Genomic DNA, 19,175 nt, shown 5'->3' on the forward strand with positions numbered 1-19,175 from the left:
TAACAAAACTTGTTTGTATCTGGCAGCCGCGCCTTACGACAGACGGCTGCTAGGTGACTAGCGGACGACAACAAACAAACGACACTCTGTCTGTGTAAATTCATGAGCTGAAGATCAAATCCATTCCCCCCCTTCTTGTTCTGGAGGAGTGCTGGCTGCACTTGAATGCACTGGCACTGTTTGTCAGTCTCATGCCACTGCACACAGCTAGTCCTGAGCACTGTTTGCAATTTCACATTTCATCCATCATGCAGTTCTCCCTCTCCCACCTCTCTTTGCTTTCAACCCTTTAAACACATCCGTACTCCCACTCTCACATGTCTATATCTAAACATCTTATTTTTCAGCTAATCCTCACCTTCTAGGGGAGCCAAGATGACTCTGGTGTGGTCGTACGCTATGACGTTAGCGTAGCGGTTTTTGGGCTTGTTGACCTCCAGGTTTGAATGCTCCCAGGTGAACTGCTGACTAGGGTCGATGGACTAAGAAAAAGCAGCAGCAAATACACATTAAGAGAGTGGCATATTGAGTAGTGTACTTGAGGATAATGGAAAGAGCGTTCTGTGATGTAGGCAAGTTACAGCAACAAATTGCAGAGCTGAATAAATCATGAACATATAATCTGCACGCATAGATGGAAATGTTAAATAAGGTTGCTTTATGAAGCGAAGGCTTAACAGGCTTAACATCTTTAAACAATGAGGATACATATTCATTCTTATGGAAAAATCCCGTTTTTTTACCTCGTACTCCTGGGAGAGGCGCAGGTTGTCGTTGGCTTTCAGCACCTCAATGTGCTCGGCCAGCTCGTTGATGGGGATGGTGGGGTGGCTCATCATTCCTGCGTGACAACAACAGTCACACGCTGAGTTACCCTAAATTACTGCAGGTCAACATCACTCATATGCAAAGAAGTGCAGATAATAATACAATCAGAGAACTTCACATATCATTAAGGAACACGCTGAGGCAGAAAATCAATTTTGATCCATGTGCGAGGACAAAGTCAGGCGAGTCTTGTTTGTTTGTAAATTGTTTTTCTTTGATAAATTGCTTTCTCTGTGATCAGAGGAGCAACGATTCAGAGAAAACAAACACAGACAGAACACTAATTAGGAGGGTTGCACAAACGTACACCCACATACACACTCAAAGGGAGCAACCTATGCCTCGTACATCCGTTTCTGTTCACAGCTGGAGTGTGAAAAGTGGAGCTTTTGCGATCTATTGTCCATTCAAAAGGAAAATAGTTACAACAGCAAATCAAAGAGAAACACTGCTTTGTACACAATAAACAATCTATCTCAGTCAGAATGCGCTCTCCATGTGTCTTGAATTGTAATCCATGTCGATACACTATGAAAAGCATTTAAGATATTCTGCTGCTACAGCTATTAATAACAGGCTCATGCCGTATCAACGGTTATTTTTTTCCGCCAGCATGGCACTGCAGCACCCACAAGTTATCACGACAAAATGCTCCTGTCACGACCAAAACGACCTCAGATAGCATCAGCTGGTTAGGTTTGAGACAAGTTTCATCTTTGTTGAGCATCTCACAAATCTCAGGAGAGAAGAAGTGGGAGCTTCAGTTATTCTGCCACATGAGAGTAAAACAATCATATGATCGAAGAGACGAGCTGAAGCGCTTTGTTCTGTGGGTTTTACTTCGCTTCCCACGAACACGTTAAAAAAAACTCCACCTTAAACTATGGATTAAATGAGAAAGCTTGCAAGGTAAAACCTTTCTTCACGATGACACATCTTGCTACCTTTTCAACACCGACTTATTTATGAACTGCACTCGTGACAATATGGAAAATACTGTCATTCAATCCCTCCAGGCCATGTGTTTTTGGATGCTGTTAATTTAAAGGAAGGAGAGAAAGTAAAGCATCATCCGCCTGATGCCTGGACCAAAGCAGCTGTTTTGTTAGATCTCGCTCTGTAGGAGGTGGGCAGCGGCCAAATGCCTGTAGTTACATCACAGCAGGGTTTAAGTTGGTGAGCCAGAGAGAACAGAATTAATTCCTTTATGAATTATCACAGTTAACCAGCAACTCACCTTTTGATATATAATTTTGACCGTTTAATTTGGGAGTGATAAGACAGATATCTGTGTGTTCTGATGTGTTATCTGCAGCCTGGCATGTGGACTGTGGGCGAGAGGAGATGATCTGATTTTGTCACACCGTTATGACTCAGCCGTAAGCACTGACTGCAATACCTGGGCAGCGGACATTTTGATTCTAGAAATGACTGGAAGCTGCCAGGTGGGTTGTGATGCACCTTCACAATCTTGTCTGCATAATCTTACCAAAGTTAAAAATAGTGGCATGAATATTTCATCGTCAATTGATGAGCAATCGGAAGTACATTTTAGTATGCAATTACGAAGTGTTTTTTCATACCTGGAGTCTGGAAGTTGATGCGTCTCATCTCCACGGGGTCTGTCGGGTGATGGGCTATCCTCGTTCCATCTTCGTTCTCCAAAAGTCTCTTGGTACCGGGTTCAGAGTCCTTGCGCTTGCTGCTCAAACAGCATTTAGTCAAAAGAGCAATTAGTAGATACAAACAACCAAGGAGAAAAAAAACAGACTGACTTGTGACACATCATTAGCATGGCTACTTGGATTGAGTAAATAGTGCATTAATAAAAATGGTGTTTCACAGCTTTGTACAAGTTCCCCGTACAGCATCTGGTATCATGTAATTGCTGTGGGTTAAAATGAACAAAGAGCTTGACATTGGTTTAATCTTACCTGTCAGGTTTGCTGCTTCCAGTGAAACAGGAGCAAGGGAAAGAATAATTAGGGGGAGAAAAGGAAGGAAACAGACAGATTGTTAGAGAGGAAAATCAATATGTTCCATTAGTATTCAAAACGCTTGATGGCATGCAGCAGATATCTAAGGACTAAAGCAGGGTCAGACTGTTTCGTAGGGAGAACAAACTTCGTAATTGGAACAAATTTCATAAATATACGGCTAAGAGTTGAGCATTTGTGGGAGGATAGTCAAACATTAAACAATCCCGGATATCAGCAGGAGTTGCTTACAGAATGTGAGCCCAAAGCATGGAAGATAGAAAGGTAATGAATCTTAAAAGAAAAGGCTGAAATATTAAATGTGTTTTAATTATTGTAAAAAATACTCCCAACAGACAACTAAGAATTAATTGGTCTTACAGTACTAAAACACATTGTCTGTTAAGTCGAAGCTTGATAGAACTTATTTATCTTTTTACCCTTGAAAGTATATATTACATTCAGGGTAAATATGGGCTCGGGGAGAATCACTTCCCACTCACTTTTTGTAAAGGAGGATAGCAATGACAATGCAGATGATGAAGACCACAGCCAGGACGGGTCCAACCACCCAGATCAGACCGTCGCCTGCATCGAGGGGCTGGGGGTCTGAATCTGGGGCAATCACAGGGTCTGTGTAGGGGCTCGCCACGTACATTTTCTGTAAACAAACACACAGGCATATAGTCAGAAAAACAAGAAACTGGAAAAGTGTTTATTTTTTTTTATCTCATTGGAAAAACGAACATGAGGGCATGGCACAAAAAAATTATAATTGCAAAAACTAAACACACAATAGCCTTGAAAAGCATCAGTGCCATAGCTCTTTCTCCAAGTCTTTACAAAGCGTAACCCTGCACCTCAGTAATGAGCCGTTGCACTCGATTGCATTAGATTGAGAGGACATTCCTGTCATTGTGACCAGGCTGCTGCACGACTGGTTTTATGTGCATGTGAGATAATATTCGCTGTCTCTGCATTTTAGACGACACAAAAAAGGATCCACCTGATCTTACTCACAGTATATATAACTGCAATAAACTGAATAAAGTGCATTTTTATTAGTTCTAACGGACTTTTGAAGAGCCTCCCCTAGGCTAAGTCTTAAAAATAAAACACATCTAATACAAAATAAAATCTATCCTAATTCAAGTCATATATTTACAATTGTTTTAAATTCAAATGCACATATATACGGTCCAGTGCAGTGCACAAGGCAATATCTCTTCCACTGCCACAGTAGGTACACTCACTCTTTATTAGCAGAGGTGATGGAAGTACGTGAAGGTTATTGCCTTTTGCTTACAACACTTTGACTGACGTGCATTTTATTGTTTTAGCAGCGAGGCCGTATTGATTAGAATGTATAGTGACAGCCTGCAGCAGAAAAACACAGGCAGCGAGGAATGAGGGAGTGGTTATAAACGCAGAAGCAAAGGAGAAGTGAAACGGTGGCTCTCGTACCCCCGTTGTGGAGTTGAGCTCGGCCAGGATGAAGAAGACGTACTCCTGCCCCGCCTCCAGAGCTCGGTTCTCAAAGCCCCCGTAGTCCAGCTGGTCCCCCAGGGTGAAGAAGGCCGGCAGCGTGGCAGGTGTGAAACGGGCCGTTATGTAAGCCCGCCGCAGGTCCACCTGCTTCTGCTGCCGAGAATCTTTCTGCTTTTGACTGATGTCTTTTAACAGCTGAGAGATGGCGAGAGGAGAAACAGAGTGAGGGGAAGACACAAACAGGAAAAATGAGACGTTCCAATACCAATGACTAATGTTTAAACACTGATATGGAATCAGAAAGGGTAATTGCTGCCAGAATCCTCATCAAATCTTATTGTGTGTGAGTTTATGGGTCTTTTCCTTCTCCCAGGAATATACATCAGAGGGTGCTGTCATTGTTGTGGTTCTCACCTCCTCTAGGTCCATTTCATCTGGACTCTTGAGGTGTCTGATGACGCCGCGGGCTCTCCTCAGTGGAACCACGACAACATACACGTTCCTGTGGGTGCAGAGGAGGAAAAACAACATAACACCAGGTGCACTGGTACAAAAGGAAACATGTCTAACTACTTTCACGAGGTCTTGACAATAAAGACTGTATTTTCAACATCTTGTCGGATAGGTTATGTGGTGTTATCATCATGCCCCACACCTTTAGATATCATCTGACCTGAGTGCAGCAAGTCTAGGAAGGCCAACTTTTTTTATACCAACATCTTTAACTCTATCTTACTTGACGGGGGAGCGATTCTCCAGCGACGGCAGGATTATGGTGACGGTGGTCTCGGTGTCACGGGTGTGGTCAATTTCAGGGCGGCGGATAGTAATTGGTGGGGAAGTCTTGGCGGAGATGCGATGGCGAAGGCCGCCCATGTTTCCCTCCGGAGCCGTGATCTTAAAGTCGTAGCTCGTGTCAGGCTGAAGGTTTGGGATGACAGCCTTTTTCAGACGAGCGTCCACCTCCATCTTCTGTCTGTTATACTCCACCTGGAGGAAGGGAGAAGGTGAGAACAATAGGTAAAGGCAAATATGGCTGTTTGTATAATGTACTGTATGTTTATAGACTGTACATTTGTATCAGTTTATCCTGGAAATTAACCTATTTTCAATTTCTATTTTAAAGTCTCAAGGATGTAAAACAATTTTGCACTGTCAAATTCCCCCACCTTAACCATGATTGACATTTTTGGGAGATATGGTTATTAGAAAATCTTGGAGTTGGATGAGAAAATATGTACCGCACATGTCTAGGCTTGGCTAAGCACAAAGACTGGAATTTAATGTGTTAAAGTGTGAGTTTTGCAGGTACTAGTTGTCATATTTTAGTATAATACATGTTTATTTCAATGTTACTTTTCATTGTTCTTAAATTCTGCATAAAGCCAGCCCCCCACAGGTAAAACAACGGGTGGTAAAAAAACACTTCCACAGTTGCGGGTATTGTTCAAGTTCAAGGTATTGTTCAAATCTATAATATTGTGAGGTATTTTAACCGACAGTATCCAAAGATATTACGGTATTTATAATTTATTAAAACATAATCTTAGACATACGGCACCACACAGGTACATGCACACGCCATCGACATACCGTAAAGCGATAGGGGTTGCTGCTCTCTGGAAACTCCCAGGTCAGCAGAACACTGGTCTTAGTGGCCAGATTGACGGAAAAATTCCTCGGCACATCTGGGGAAGGAAGGAGAACCAAGAAAAACGGCGTCACACATGATGAAGCATTTTATTTAAACCAGCATCCCCCCCGCTGCTTTCCTACTGCAAACCTGTAAAAATGTAAATGTCAGTCAGATGTGTTACTCGGAGAAGTATGCATTGCATGATGGTAAGGAGAATGGGCAGGTGATGAGGAGAGTGAATGGTAAGAGTTACAGTAGAAATAACATTCAGACAGAGTAATGTGACATGCCACATTCTCAGAGTGTAAGGTTGTGTTTGTTAGACTCAGATTCAGCATGTCAGCAAAGGCTTTGGAAAAGGTGGAAGTGGAGGTCTATCAGATAAAAAAGAAGCTTACCTGCAGATACAGCACCAGACCAGTTTCCCCCCTGAATTCAGACTGAACACTTACCTTCCAAAAAAGAAGCTGTATATCAAGTCCTGCATTGACTTTTACCTGAGGGTTTGTGATAAGCAGTGCTCTTGAAGCAAACATCCATTAACATTCAGCCTGCTTCCACTGGTGGTGAAGGGTAGGTGATGAAGGTATAAGTGAGTGAGTGGAGGAGATTGGGGGGGGGAGTAGTCGTGTTCCCCTGGACTTTGCAGTTCTCGGCCTCTCCGAGGTTCACAGGTGAATGGCCAACCTGTAAGAACTGGCCCAGACTTCATTTAGTTTAGTGGTTTGTAGTGAAATCCACAGTAAAGGGAGCGGAGATGTGAAGCTGAACCAGTGCTTAGGCCTGAGGCCAGCCCTACCTGTTTCAAAGGCCAGGGTTCGGCTCACCAGAGGTGGGCTGAAGGGGCCTGGCCCCGCCTTGTTGTGGGCTCTTAGCTGCACCACGTAGGCTGTGCTGTGATTGAGGCCCAGGATGGTGAAGCGGAATTCACTCGCTGGCAGCGTGATCAGCCAAGGGGGGGCAGTAGGGGCTGGTACTGCTGACGGGCCGGGGTCGGCAGAGGGTTTGGGGGCCGTGGCTTCTCTGTACGATAAGGTGTACTCTGTGATGTCACCATTGCACTCTTCCTGGGCAAGGGGCAACCAGGAGAACTGGAGGGAGCAGCAAGTGGCATTAACAAAGTCAATTATTTTTGGGTATCCCAAGGGTGGGAACATGGGAACTTTTATCTCCTGCTGCACTACGTCTCCGTATCCTGCTCGGCTCTTAGCAGAGAGAAGAAAGACGTAGGAGGACCCCGGGGAGAGGTTTCTGATAGTGACGTTTCTCTCGCGATTTGTGAAATTCACTGTGGTGTCTAAGGAAGTATTCTTTAGGCCAAACTGCAGGCGGTAACCCCTGATTTCCAGCGGAGCCCCCCGGCTATCAGAGCACTCCACTGGAGGAGCCCACCGCACCACCACTGACGGACCAGATCCTGGATGCACCCAAAGGGAGGGGGAGCCGGGCACTGCAAACAACAACAACAACAAATTGTAATGTATATATAAAACGTAGATCATGTAAAATGTTGTGGAAGAATTCGAATTGATTTAGCTGTTTATTTACTGCCTGCTGGTACAGCTTAATGGAGGATTTTAAGTACAGTGCGTTACTCAATCAATTGCACTGAACTGTATACTTGGCATATGCTTACCAATCCCCAGGGTCTGCACCAGCTTTGCTTTGCTGTGCGCTCCATCCCCTTTGGTGGTGTACGCTGCCACCGAGATGGAGTAGAAAGTCTCTGCTTTCAGACTTTCTAAAATGAGCTCCTGTGGGGGAACACACATAACAGAACTATTAAATACTGGCAACTTATTACTTTTAATATGAGACAACACACAGACCTCTTGCTTCACTTTCTTTATAGTTATGCATTGGCTAAACAAATCTCCAGTGGTCAAATTGTCTCTGTGTAATGTATTGGATGCATTGCGCTATAATAGTGCATTCATTCATAATAAAGAGCCGATGGGTTGTCTGCACTCACATATTGAGTCGAGTCATCCTCCTCCATCTTATCCAACAGATGAGACACACCCAGCAGGCAGCCAAGACGGATGAGAGAGGGAGTGAGTCAAAGGACAGAAAACAAAAAGGTGTGAGGGAGAATGTTAAATTATATAATAAATTAAAATATTTAATTAATTCAGTTATGACTTCACCTGGGACTCGTCCAATAAGAGGTCTTTAATGCGGGGAAGGTTTCGTGATTCACCGCTCTCAGCACGGCCGAAATGAACTTGGTAGCCACGGATTTGGCCTTGCCGTAACCGTGGCAACACAGACCTCCAAGTGGCTCTGATCGCTGTGGAGTTGAGCGGCTGGAGGTCCACCTGACGAGGGGCTGCACCAGGAACTAAGCACACACAAATGCAGAATGAATGAAGTGACCAACAGTCGAGCCAGTAAATAATCAACTACACAATCAATACTGTTTAGGTCTGATCTATGGCTCACACTCTTACCGTCCTCATTAGTTCTGCAGATCACAGCGAGGCTTTTGGGTCCAGTCCCCTCTGCAGTGAAGGCTGCCATGGAGATGTTGTACCAGCTCCATTTCTCCAGCCCCTCTAGCACTGTCTCCCCCTGCAGGGCGGGGATAGGAAGCCCCTTCCCCTCCTGGCCCTGACCTCCGCCTCCTGCCCCAGAAACCCTCTGGTATCTCAGCTCATAACCTGCCAACTCTCCATTGTGACCCTCCATTGGAGGCGGCCTCCAACTAACTCTCAGCGAGCTGGAGCTGGCACTCTCGCAGGACACACCCTCAGGTGCTGCTGAGGGCTCTGATTGGACAAGGGGCGAGGAGGGTAAAGAGTTTAGGAAAGACCCAAGAGAATGGGGTTGAAAAAGCAAGAGATAAGGATAAAAATGGAAACAATAAAAACTAAGGTGAACTGTTATGCCGGGGAAACAAGAGAGGCACAAAATGGAAGCAACCACATAATGTAAAAGCATAATGTTAGACTAAGAGACTAATGAAATAAACCAGAGACACCAGTATCGACCCTGAGTGGACAACTTAATTATACCCAAGGAAAATGTGCATCCGATACCCGATGATTATATTTGATCCTTTAGCCATAGCAAGTAGAAGAAAAGGAACTCAGATTTGTGAATCAAACAGATAAGTCTTTCTTTCTGAAGTGAGGATGTTAAGCTCAGTGAAAAGGAGAACAGACAAATACACACAATTCACAACATCAGCCCCCCCATGGTGGCATAATCCCTGAGTCCTCGGGGTAATAGAGTGGTTTGAGACTTTCCACTGCTGACTAGGAGAAGGTTTTGGGCTTTACAAAAGGAAGAAAAAAAAAAAACTAAAACAGATCTCATACAGCGCTGAAAGGATTTAGGAGGCAGGTTTAGAAAAGAAAAACGAAAAAGACCAGGAGCCTGGGAGAGAAAGGCACTCGGATATTGAAAGTCAGGTAAGAATGATAAATTGCGGACAATAATTGAATCAGAAGTAGGCTAGGATATTTACTGTTACAAACAAGTACAGAAAGGAAGCCAAGAATCACACACCTTTATCATCACAGATCTGAACTGTGGGTATCACTCACCCTATATAATGTTACTTATAGAGCGAGCGCACAGAACCACACAGCGCTGAGCACAGTCTTGTGTGTGTCTGGGAGTGTATAGCATGTGTGTATGTGTGGGAGTGTAATAGTCATAGCTGACAGGTTCAAGTATCTATCCACTCAGCCGTACAGCCACTGTTCTGTTAGCCTCGGGGGACAATCTAGATGTGCACCAAAGCTTGGCGATAACAAAGCGCACATAACCTCCCAGGGAAATGAATTCTGCTGCATGAAATAGTCTGCTTATCTGGCACCTTCCCTTTCCAACTATAGGTCTCTTTCTTTTTGGGGGTGAAAAGAGACCCGCTAAAAGTGTTTAGCTCTATTTGTACCGATTGTGAACACCCAGTATGAATCTGTGTGTCTGTAAGTGATTGTTAATACTTGCCAAAAACTTACCGCTGAGGCGAGAGCCACCATGAACTGAAGGGCTTCCTTTTTTCTCGACTTAATGTATTCTTTCTCTTGTATCTCAATTTTTCTCTGCATTTTCTTCTTGTTGGAAGATATGAAATGCCTCGATATGTCAGGGAAAAGAAGTAGACCTTATTTGACCCTTATCAGGTATCAGTGTGCAGAGAAAAATTGAGAAAAAGAATCCATGTTCAGATAAAATACAGACTGGCTGACACTTACCTGACAACACTGCAAGCCAGCCACCATCCTTAATGCGGCTCACTTCTGGCTGCTAGCCAATAAGTGGCAGACAGTTTCGTCCTTTCAAAGACATTAGACACCGATAGAGTGGAAAAAGTGAAAGGAAGGTGAAAGAAGGAAGAGTGTAACATTAATCGTTGCTCCATCTCCATCTGTCATGATGTGTTGGCTGTGTAAGAAAGCGAGAGGCTGAGGGGGAGGAAGAAAGGCACACTTAGATGGATGAATGAGAGGTGGGGTTGATAAACGAGATAGATGGAGAGATTTGAAGATGGGGTCCCAGATTTTACCAGGTCAGGATCTGATGTATTGTAACCTGTGTGTGTTGGTGTAGAGGACAAAATATTTGCATTGGATTTGTTCACATGACTGAAACACAATACAATTTACATGTGTGGCATCTGTGCATCCCTGCAGGTAAAGCAGGTGGACACAATCAAATTGAGACGTACTGGCTTGTAATGTCCTCTGCACCAGTTCGTTGGTGAAAGCTCCGATGCCTTTGTTTGAGATGGCGGCCAGGGAGAAGGAGTACTCTGTGTTGGCTTTCAGACCCTCCACTGTGTACGAACTCCTCGGCCCGAATGTCAGCTTCTCCTATGAGAGGGAAGAAAGAGGAGCAGAGGACAGGACAAGAGGTTGGGATGAGTGAGAAATAAATTATCAAAAGAGATGAGACTGTCACCAGCAGACTCAGAGGCGCTGAACGCTGGGGTTAATCTTTTAAACTTCCTTCTTTTATCGGTCCTCTCAATCCGCTCGGCAGAAAGGTTTATAAAAAGAGAGTTAGGGGTCTTACCAAGCTGCCAAACTTGACAGGTCTGTAGAGCAGTTCATAGTTGACGATGCCCTCCTTTGTGTAGGCAGGTTCCCAGGTCAGCTCAATGTGTGTGTCGGCCACCTTATTGACTTTAAACTTCCCCGGTTGGCCTGGGACTGAAGGAGACAGGACAAAAGAGTCAGACAGGAGTTTGGGTTATCTTTATCAGATTCTTTTGAAGTCTTGTGCACTTTGGTTTTGCACTGAAAGGTCCTTCAAAAAAAGTGTATTTATAATCTTTTTACTACCATATACTATAATATTATGATCTGCCAAAGTTTTAGTGATACTGTTTATTTCACATAATACTCCAAAAATACATCTTTAGAGTTACTTCTTAAAAAAACGATTTTACTGGAAGGTTTTCTTATTTAAAAGCTTTTTATTGTGTTCTGTTTTACCTGGGTTGCGGTCGTATAATCCAAAAATCAGCTCCTAACGTCTAACCCTATCGTCTATCCCTTGACCTCTGAGTGAAACGTCACGGGGTTAAGGGATAGTGGATAGGAGAATTCAAAAGGACTTAGGAGCAGAGACTGCGGTACTTAGAATCCGACTGCACTTTCACTATCCGACGTGTTTATGATGCGCCAGCGGACGTCATAAATGTGCGTCTGCTGCTGTGGGGAAACTATGGAAACTACAGTTTTCTATACAGCGGACTACAACATGGATGTTTAATAAGAACGAGGGACTACTGTAAACTCATCTAGAGACTCTGCACCGTGCTCTGATGCTGTTGTTTTATGCTTTATGAACGGGGACAACAGAGAAACATATTCTTCATGACCAAAGTTGGAATTGAAATAAAAAAGGAAAGTGAAACTTATGCTCGTCACCCTCTCCCTCCGGTCCACATTAATACAAATGATCCCAATAGCCTACGTATGATTGTATGAAAAGATATTAAAATCAATACAAATGTATTTATTATAAACGTTAGTCCTTAACATCTATCACTGTGTATATCACCATTCAAACATCTTAAAAGTTGAACAAACCCCACACAGCTCAGTAAAGACTGTGAAATGTTGACTTTATTTGATCATTTCAGTAAAAACTAACGTTCATATTTCTCTTTTTGATTATAATACTGATGAACGTTCAAAACAAAGCATTTTGGAAAGTTACCACATACGTTTTAAAAAGCTTAATAAGCACCGTAACTTTCATGATATAATTTCTCGTTCATAATCGGTTGTTTCCGTGAACGGCCGACTGTTGTGTGACGGCAAATGCTGCGGCTGCAAGGCATTGTGGGGCAGCATTTTCTTCTTTCCTTTCGTAAAGGGAGGTCCAGTGGTTCCTAAGCTAAAGGAGGTTTTAAAGGAAGTTTGAAACCTCCTTTCCTATCATCTAGAGAATTCGAACGGCACTTATCATGGCTGCCACTGAGGGGCTTCCGGGTCATTTCACTCCGTTAGGAAGGTTCCTAAGCTAAATGGACTATTCGACTTCAGCCCTGGTGTTTTTCTTTTTCATTTTCAAGATTCAAAGGTTTTATTGTCATATGCACAAAGCTACAGTGTAGAAATGGCAATGCAATTCTTCTGACCTGAGCTCCTCCAACAATGCAACATATATAATAAAATATAAAAATACAAAATAAAAAGTAGTGCAAAAAGTCTATATACATGTCATTTCTTTATGTCTTGCTTTGTTTTGAAAAGCACTTACTGTGTTTGGATAAGTGCTATTCTTCTGAAATAAGGTGTTGACATCAATACTATTAGTATAAGAATGGGAAATATGTTTCAAGGGAAATGTCACCGTCAGTCAAAGCTGATCAAACCTGATCAAACCTGTTGGAGACTGTGTGGGTGTGCAGTTTCGTTTTATAGTGTTGACATATATATATAATGTATTACTAAGCATGGTTGTTTTGCCTTACTTTAACCTGACCTCAGGTATTTTAAGTTGAATAAAACATGTTGTACTAATTATTAATGTTATACTGGACACCCATTGATCCATAAATCTTTAAAACCTATGTCTTTTCATGCCTTTTAAATATAATCTCTTTCCTTTTGTATGCTGGAAAATTGAAGACTTTTAACAGACATCTGATGCAGGCTACATGGAAATTAAAACAGTAATACCATCACAGTAATTATCTGTTGTCCCTCCCAACACATTAAACCGGCCACTTCACAGCAGCTGTCGCAGTGACACGGACAGCGCTGAGGTAAGAGGGACATTTTCGGGTATTAATCCCCGCTTTCTTTTCATGATTCTCCACACTTCTGTCCCAGCAGGTACAATTTATTCTGTTTGAAGTAGCCATATTTCCTGACAGGTTATTTGCTAAGCAAATCACAGAGGATTGACTCACAAACTTTACATACACCCAAATAAGCTACTTATCTTTGTTAACACACACACACAAATAATGAGTCATTTGTGCTCTGTTGCATGTGCACATCTGAAAAACAAACAAAACTAACCTCCTGCACATGAATATTAAAGACCACTAGTTAGCCGTTATTCATGCACCAGCATGCACAAACAGCTACCGATGATTAGGTTTTACAGACACACATTCACGCACCTCCAGGCATAACTTTAACATGGACGGGGTCTGAGAAGGGTCCGTCTCCTACAGAGGTGAAGGCGAGGACCTGGATGGTGTACGTCTCCGAGGTCACCAGGTTCTGGATGGTGGTGATCACGCTGTCCTGGACGTTATGGATCTGCCACTCATTCATAGGCCGGGACGGTTCCATGGTGTAGTACACACGATATCCTTTCACCTAAAATATAGAGAAAACAGTTAAACAACTAAAACACAGTGTCAACTCTAATGGTATCCGACCCTCAAAAGAGACGTTACATTATCAAAATAGCTGACCACGGTAAATATTAAGAAAAGCAATGATTTATTGACAGACTCCGCAAGCATAGCCTTACAATCGAGGAAGGTTGAGGTAAACATTGCTGGAAGCAAGGAGAGAATCTAACCCTAACCCCGAAACCAGAGTGTAAGAAATACACATTTTCCCAAAATAATTAAATACACCCTGAATTTAAAAACATAACATAATGAGCAGGGAAAATGCAAGATTATTGCAGGAAAATCATCCAATTCAAGGAAAGAAACCCAAAATGATATTGACTTCTATATTATTATTATCTTTTGTATTATATTAGTTAACCTAGATGGTATGCCTACTTATCTTTTTATTATTTGAATTGACTATAGTATGTGATTTGTAATTTATTGATTACATTTTGCTCATATAAATCTTAAATAAAGATTATTTTTTCATTGTTGTTGTTGTTACTATTTGTATTATTATTATTATCGTTACTTTTTAATATGTCCTACCTTAACATGAATACACTTCAGTCTCTCACAAACATTCTCACAGAGCAAAGGTTTATTGTTTTTCTGATATTTTCTTAATTATTTTTCTCCGTCTTCTCAGTATTGCTAGACACTTTTGGCAATATTGTCCTTCATGCCAATAAAGAGTATTCAATTGAATTGAGAAAGGCCTCTAGATGGAGAGTTTCTGGATTTGCACTGTATTGTAAGGTTATGAGTGACTGTACTGTATTAAATGATGTTCCACCCATAATGATCCATAATACCATCTTTCATACCAAAGCCATCATTTCTCACAGCTAAGGTCATCACCTCTGTTTTCTACTTAGGTCCAGATGGTCTTGTGGATTTGTTGGTTCAGTGTTTAGCAGAGGTCATTGTCACAAGGTGGTTTCCCCACATCTGTTGCGCAGTTGACCCTGATAAACTAATCTCACTCTAAAGTTGACAACACCAGCTCCAATACAAGCCTTCATATAGTAAAGCGTAAAATATAATCACTGTACCTCCCCTAACCGTCCAGTGGGATTTGTTTATTGGTATTGAGATGTAATCCTGCTGCCATGCCCTTACTCTCCACCTCCATCACCTCTCATGGTATTACTCTTTAATATCTATAATCCCCACCCTCAAAAGTCTTGCATTTTTATGAACCCATATACAGTTATAGGCTAGAAAAGGAAATAGGTCTCAAGAGGGATTGCTCTTAACTTAGAGCAGACAGTCCAATTACCTTTTCTTTCTTTAGAAGGTGGGAAAGTAGCGAGGGAGTTACAGAAGGGAAATCTCTGGCAAGACACAATCCCTGCAAAGGACATGAACCTGCACACTGGACAAAAAGCTCCCAATGGTGAATTTTATTAAGGCTTAAACGTTTTAACCTCCTGTGAGCCTTTGCGAATTTTGAAATGTTGACAGTGCATAGTACGAGAGGGTAAAGGTCATTCAGTTTGAAAAGACTAGAATGTTTCCTTTAATCAATCACTGTAGGAGCCCCCCAATGCCAAATCATTGTGCAGCAGGAGAACAGCAAACACAAGCACAAAGGCATGACCATATTTTAATGTTAAATTGTAGTGATAAATAGTAAAGAATGTAAAAAATTAGGAACTTGATGATCATATTCACTGAATGTTGCATGTCTTCCAATAGACTTAAATGGTAGATGGACTTTATTATTTTGGCGCTCAGTGTGTGTACACTACAAGCCAACATTCACAAACACACACACACACACACACTCTGATGGCAGCGCTGCCATAAAAAGGGGCCAAACTGCTCATCATCTAATCTAATGCTCATTTACACACAGTCACACACCAATAGCTGTGCCTTCGGGAGCTATTTATGGGTTTAGTATCTTGCCCACACTTTTACTTTTTAAATTACTATAGATATCGTTATAATATTGTTATTGTGAATTCTCTTGGTCATGTAGTGAAATCTGATATCTGGACAGCCAAAGCAGTTTTTTCCAGAACAGACAGGATTTTAGTTGATCACCAGTGAATTTGATCACCAAGTTAAGAACGTTTTTTCTGTTCGGCAGGAAAATGTAAATGTTTGTTTTCTATGACTGATAACAGATCAAAATGATAAAAGGGTCAGTCCTCCACCCACCTGTCCATTGGGTTCCTCCGGCTCCTCCCAGCGGACCATCACAGTGTTCTGAGATATAATGTGTGCCTGGACGTTTCGGGGCGGGCTGGCCGGGGCCTGCTCCCCTGTGCGGGCATCCACACGAGTAGAGGAGGGGCCCTGGCCGATGCTATTGAAGGCCGACACTCTGATTTCATACTCAGTGTTGGGGTAGAGCCCCCCGATGCTGTAGCGGGTGGTGGTGATGCTGTCCACCGTCTCGTACTTGCTGTCCGGCCCCTTGGCTCGGTACTGGATGATGTAGTAGGAGACGGGGTCTGGGTTTCCAGAGTCCCAGGTGATGGTCACACTGGTGGCGGTGGTCTCTGTGACTATGGGGGTACCAGGAGGCTTTGGCAAAGCTGGGGATTAGAGAGAGGCAAGAGGAAGAGAATTACATTTTACTATGTATTGTTTTTTGTCCATTTGTACATTGTTCTGTTTATTTGTAAATATCTCAGTGATATCTCATCCTACTTATCTGTACTTTATAAATATTATACCAAATATGCATGTATCTATGATACTAGACTGCATTTTGTTGAACAAGTACTCACTGTGTGAAATGACAAAGTTACATTTAGTATAATCTAAAATAACTTTTTGAGAATAAACTATTGACATGAGAACAGGGCTATCCTCAACTATACTGGTTCTTCGTAGACTAACAATCAACAGTTTTGTCGACTAACTTATTCGTTGATATTATCAAATTCGTAAAACTTAGTCTGTCCACAAAGATCCTGCAAAAAGCACCACTGAAATTGTTGTGTTAATCACACATGTGTACAAATGTATTATGAACAAATGAACTGAGGTATCTTATAAGACCAAAGCAACCAATGGCCAAACTAATTGTGTAAGAGAGGGGGTGTATTTTCGTTCAATGACAGTATACTAAATGCCCTCATAATAATAGGGTTGCCTTAATTATATTTAATATGAAAAATTGTTCATGAAATTACGGCGCAGATTAGCTTGGCAGAAGTGATATTTGACATGCACACATTTTAAAAACATACTGTTTATCAAATAAAAAGTGTCTCTTTTACACAACAAAGTAAAAACGGAGGCACTTTTTCCAAACAGTTTTCTCTCTCTGAGGGCCGACATGATTAATTGTGTCACTGGAGCGGCTCTTACTCTTCACTAAGACCTGAGCGGTGGCCTCGATGATACCCAGGCTGCTCATGGCCACACAGGTGTAGTTTGCAGACTCTCGGACTCCGTTGAGCTCCAGCACGTTGCGTCCGATGGGCATCTCGTCCTCCGTGGTCAGGTCCTCGGTGCCCAGCATCCACTTGACGTAGGGCATGGGCGAACCCACGGCCACACAGGTGATGTTGACGCTCCCTCCTGGCATGATCTCATGGTTGGAGGGGAGGATGGAGAAACGAGGGGGCACACGGCGCACTGGGAAAGGAGGAGAGTCGGGGTAGAAAAGGAAGGGGGGGGGGGTTTGGGGGGTGAGGTTGGGGTTCAAGAAAAGTGGGGAAGGGAGTGAGGAGAAGAAAGGCAGAGAAAAAGAAGGAGGGGGGAGGGGGAGTGAGAGAGAGAGAAAAAAGAGAGCCAGGCAGAAAGCAAGATGGAGATTGAGAGAGAAAGTAAGGGCCAGAAAGATAAAAAGAGAGAGGAAAGAGAGGAGAGGTAACAGGAAGGGGGAGAATGAACTTCAGGGTTTTTACAGAAAATTACAAAGGGATATTTCAAGTTTAGTCCCAATTACTTTATGGTACTGATGATTCAAACAGAAAGACACAAATCTAGTGTTGAGCTCGACCATTCAGTGAGCTGCCTAACAAATAATATAGTGACACACTCTTGAGTATCAATTCAACCAGGACATGACACCTATAGTCAGTTTCTCATAAAATAAATGGTTTTCTTATTGGTTATCATTTAGTTAAGCAGAAAAGTAAAACCTTCTGATTCAGGTTTTTCAGTATATATTTGTATTACCATTAAAAATCCTCCTCCAAGCAGTGACTAAACCAGTTCAACTTCACCAGAAATGTCAGTGAAAAACTTCACTTCATTGAGATTTCTGTGCCTCGAGGAGCTTGTGAATTATATGGGCTCTTTTTAAAGAGTGTATGCATCATGGGGGCCGATCAATAGGCCCTGCCAGCTATTTGTGTGCCCATAAGAAGAACAACTAAAGGGCCAAGTTATATCCAATACTGCATCTGCCGGAGCTTGGTTGGCTATATATTAGGGAGAAATGTATCGAGAGACTGAACTCATAGGTCACTTGCATGCCTGGGCGACTCAAGAGGGATAAAATGGTGGAGAAACACAAAGAAGAGAACGAAGAACTGAAGACTGAGAGGAGAGAAAAGCCAGACAAGAGCAGGAGAGACAGAGGGATAGAATAAGTACAGATAGAGAGAAAGAAAGATAGAGACAGAAAGAAAGAGGCAGCTCTGCTTCTCTTCCAGACAATGACAGGCAATGTAGCAAAAGACAGCCACATTGTACAACAAGATACTGTACAATACATAGGATTCATAACTGATACAGTGTGTAATCAAATGAATTGGAAATGTGGACAGGAGTGGTTTAAGGGGTTCTAAAAGGGTGTTGTGGCAATTACAGAGTGATCATTGGCAACACTTAGTAAAGAACACGTAGACAGCATGAAGAGGCAGAACAGGAGAGAACGAGTGCGAGCAAAAAGAGAGATATGTGAGGTAGTATGTGCATGTTTATAAGTTAATAAACTTATGTACATGTGTCTGTCGCTCCTACACATCAGGGTGCAGACAGAATGCAGAGGAAGAAGAGAAAAAAAGGGGGGGGGAAAGGGAGGGAAGTGGAGATAAAGAGAGGGTTAGAAGAGGGTTTTAGGGGAAGGAGGGAAAAAGGGGGAAGAAGAGAGGAGCGAGAAGAAGAAAACACATGGATCTATTTAAAAACAGCTATATACCAGAGTCAGGCCCATTCAGAAAGTAAGGTGCTTCAAAAGTAAGAGAAAAAAGACCAGAGAGAGATCGGATGTTTAGAGAACAGAGGAAGAAAAACCCCAGGGTCACAACACAGGAAATAGAAAGAGACAGAGAGAGTAACGGACAAACATCTCTGCACGAGAGAGAGAATGAAAGGGAAGGCAAACAGAGAGCAGAAAACATAGTCCAGAAACTCAACTCAACACTACGAAGCTTTTACGTATAATAAAGCATAAAACAACACATCTTCTAGTACAAAAACAAAAAAAGTTACTCTAAAAAACCCTAGATTT

General features: G+C 42.5%; 1 protein-coding gene across 11 annotated transcripts in view; it reads right to left on the reverse strand.

Annotated features, from left to right (window-relative positions):
- LOC117488819 (receptor-type tyrosine-protein phosphatase S-like) overlaps nucleotides 1-19,175 on the reverse strand; it is a 69,965-nt gene that overhangs the window by 11,113 nt on the left and 39,677 nt on the right. For 7 of the 11 annotated variants that reach the window (XM_034137937.1, XM_034137946.1, XM_034137941.1 and 4 more), the window contains exons 7-21: nucleotides 18,667-18,681; nucleotides 17,081-17,350; nucleotides 15,920-16,299; nucleotides 13,523-13,724; nucleotides 10,954-11,090; nucleotides 10,607-10,751; nucleotides 5,886-5,980; nucleotides 5,029-5,282; nucleotides 4,707-4,794; nucleotides 4,269-4,487; nucleotides 3,308-3,465; nucleotides 2,763-2,774; nucleotides 2,412-2,530; nucleotides 744-841; nucleotides 359-482 (exon numbers count right to left, since the gene is read on the reverse strand). In XM_034137937.1, coding sequence (XP_033993828.1) covers nucleotides 359-482; nucleotides 744-841; nucleotides 2,412-2,530; nucleotides 2,763-2,774; nucleotides 3,308-3,465; nucleotides 4,269-4,487; nucleotides 4,707-4,794; nucleotides 5,029-5,282; nucleotides 5,886-5,980; nucleotides 10,607-10,751; nucleotides 10,954-11,090; nucleotides 13,523-13,724; nucleotides 15,920-16,299; nucleotides 17,081-17,350; nucleotides 18,667-18,681 — 2,316 coding nt within the window. Of the gene's footprint in view, nucleotides 1-358; nucleotides 483-743; nucleotides 842-2,411; nucleotides 2,531-2,762; nucleotides 2,775-3,307; nucleotides 3,466-4,268; nucleotides 4,488-4,706; nucleotides 4,795-5,028; nucleotides 5,283-5,885; nucleotides 5,981-6,727; nucleotides 7,379-7,564; nucleotides 7,683-8,075; nucleotides 8,270-8,378; nucleotides 8,697-10,606; nucleotides 10,752-10,953; nucleotides 11,091-13,522; nucleotides 13,725-15,919; nucleotides 16,300-17,080; nucleotides 17,351-18,666; nucleotides 18,682-19,175 lie in introns of all 11 variants that reach the window. The other 4 variants (XM_034137943.1, XM_034137947.1, XM_034137944.1 and 1 more) reach the window with 2 other exon arrangements.

This window comes from Trematomus bernacchii, unplaced genomic scaffold (assembly GCF_902827165.1).
Source record: "Trematomus bernacchii unplaced genomic scaffold, fTreBer1.1, whole genome shotgun sequence".
Lineage (NCBI taxonomy): Eukaryota > Metazoa > Chordata > Actinopteri > Perciformes > Nototheniidae > Trematomus > Trematomus bernacchii.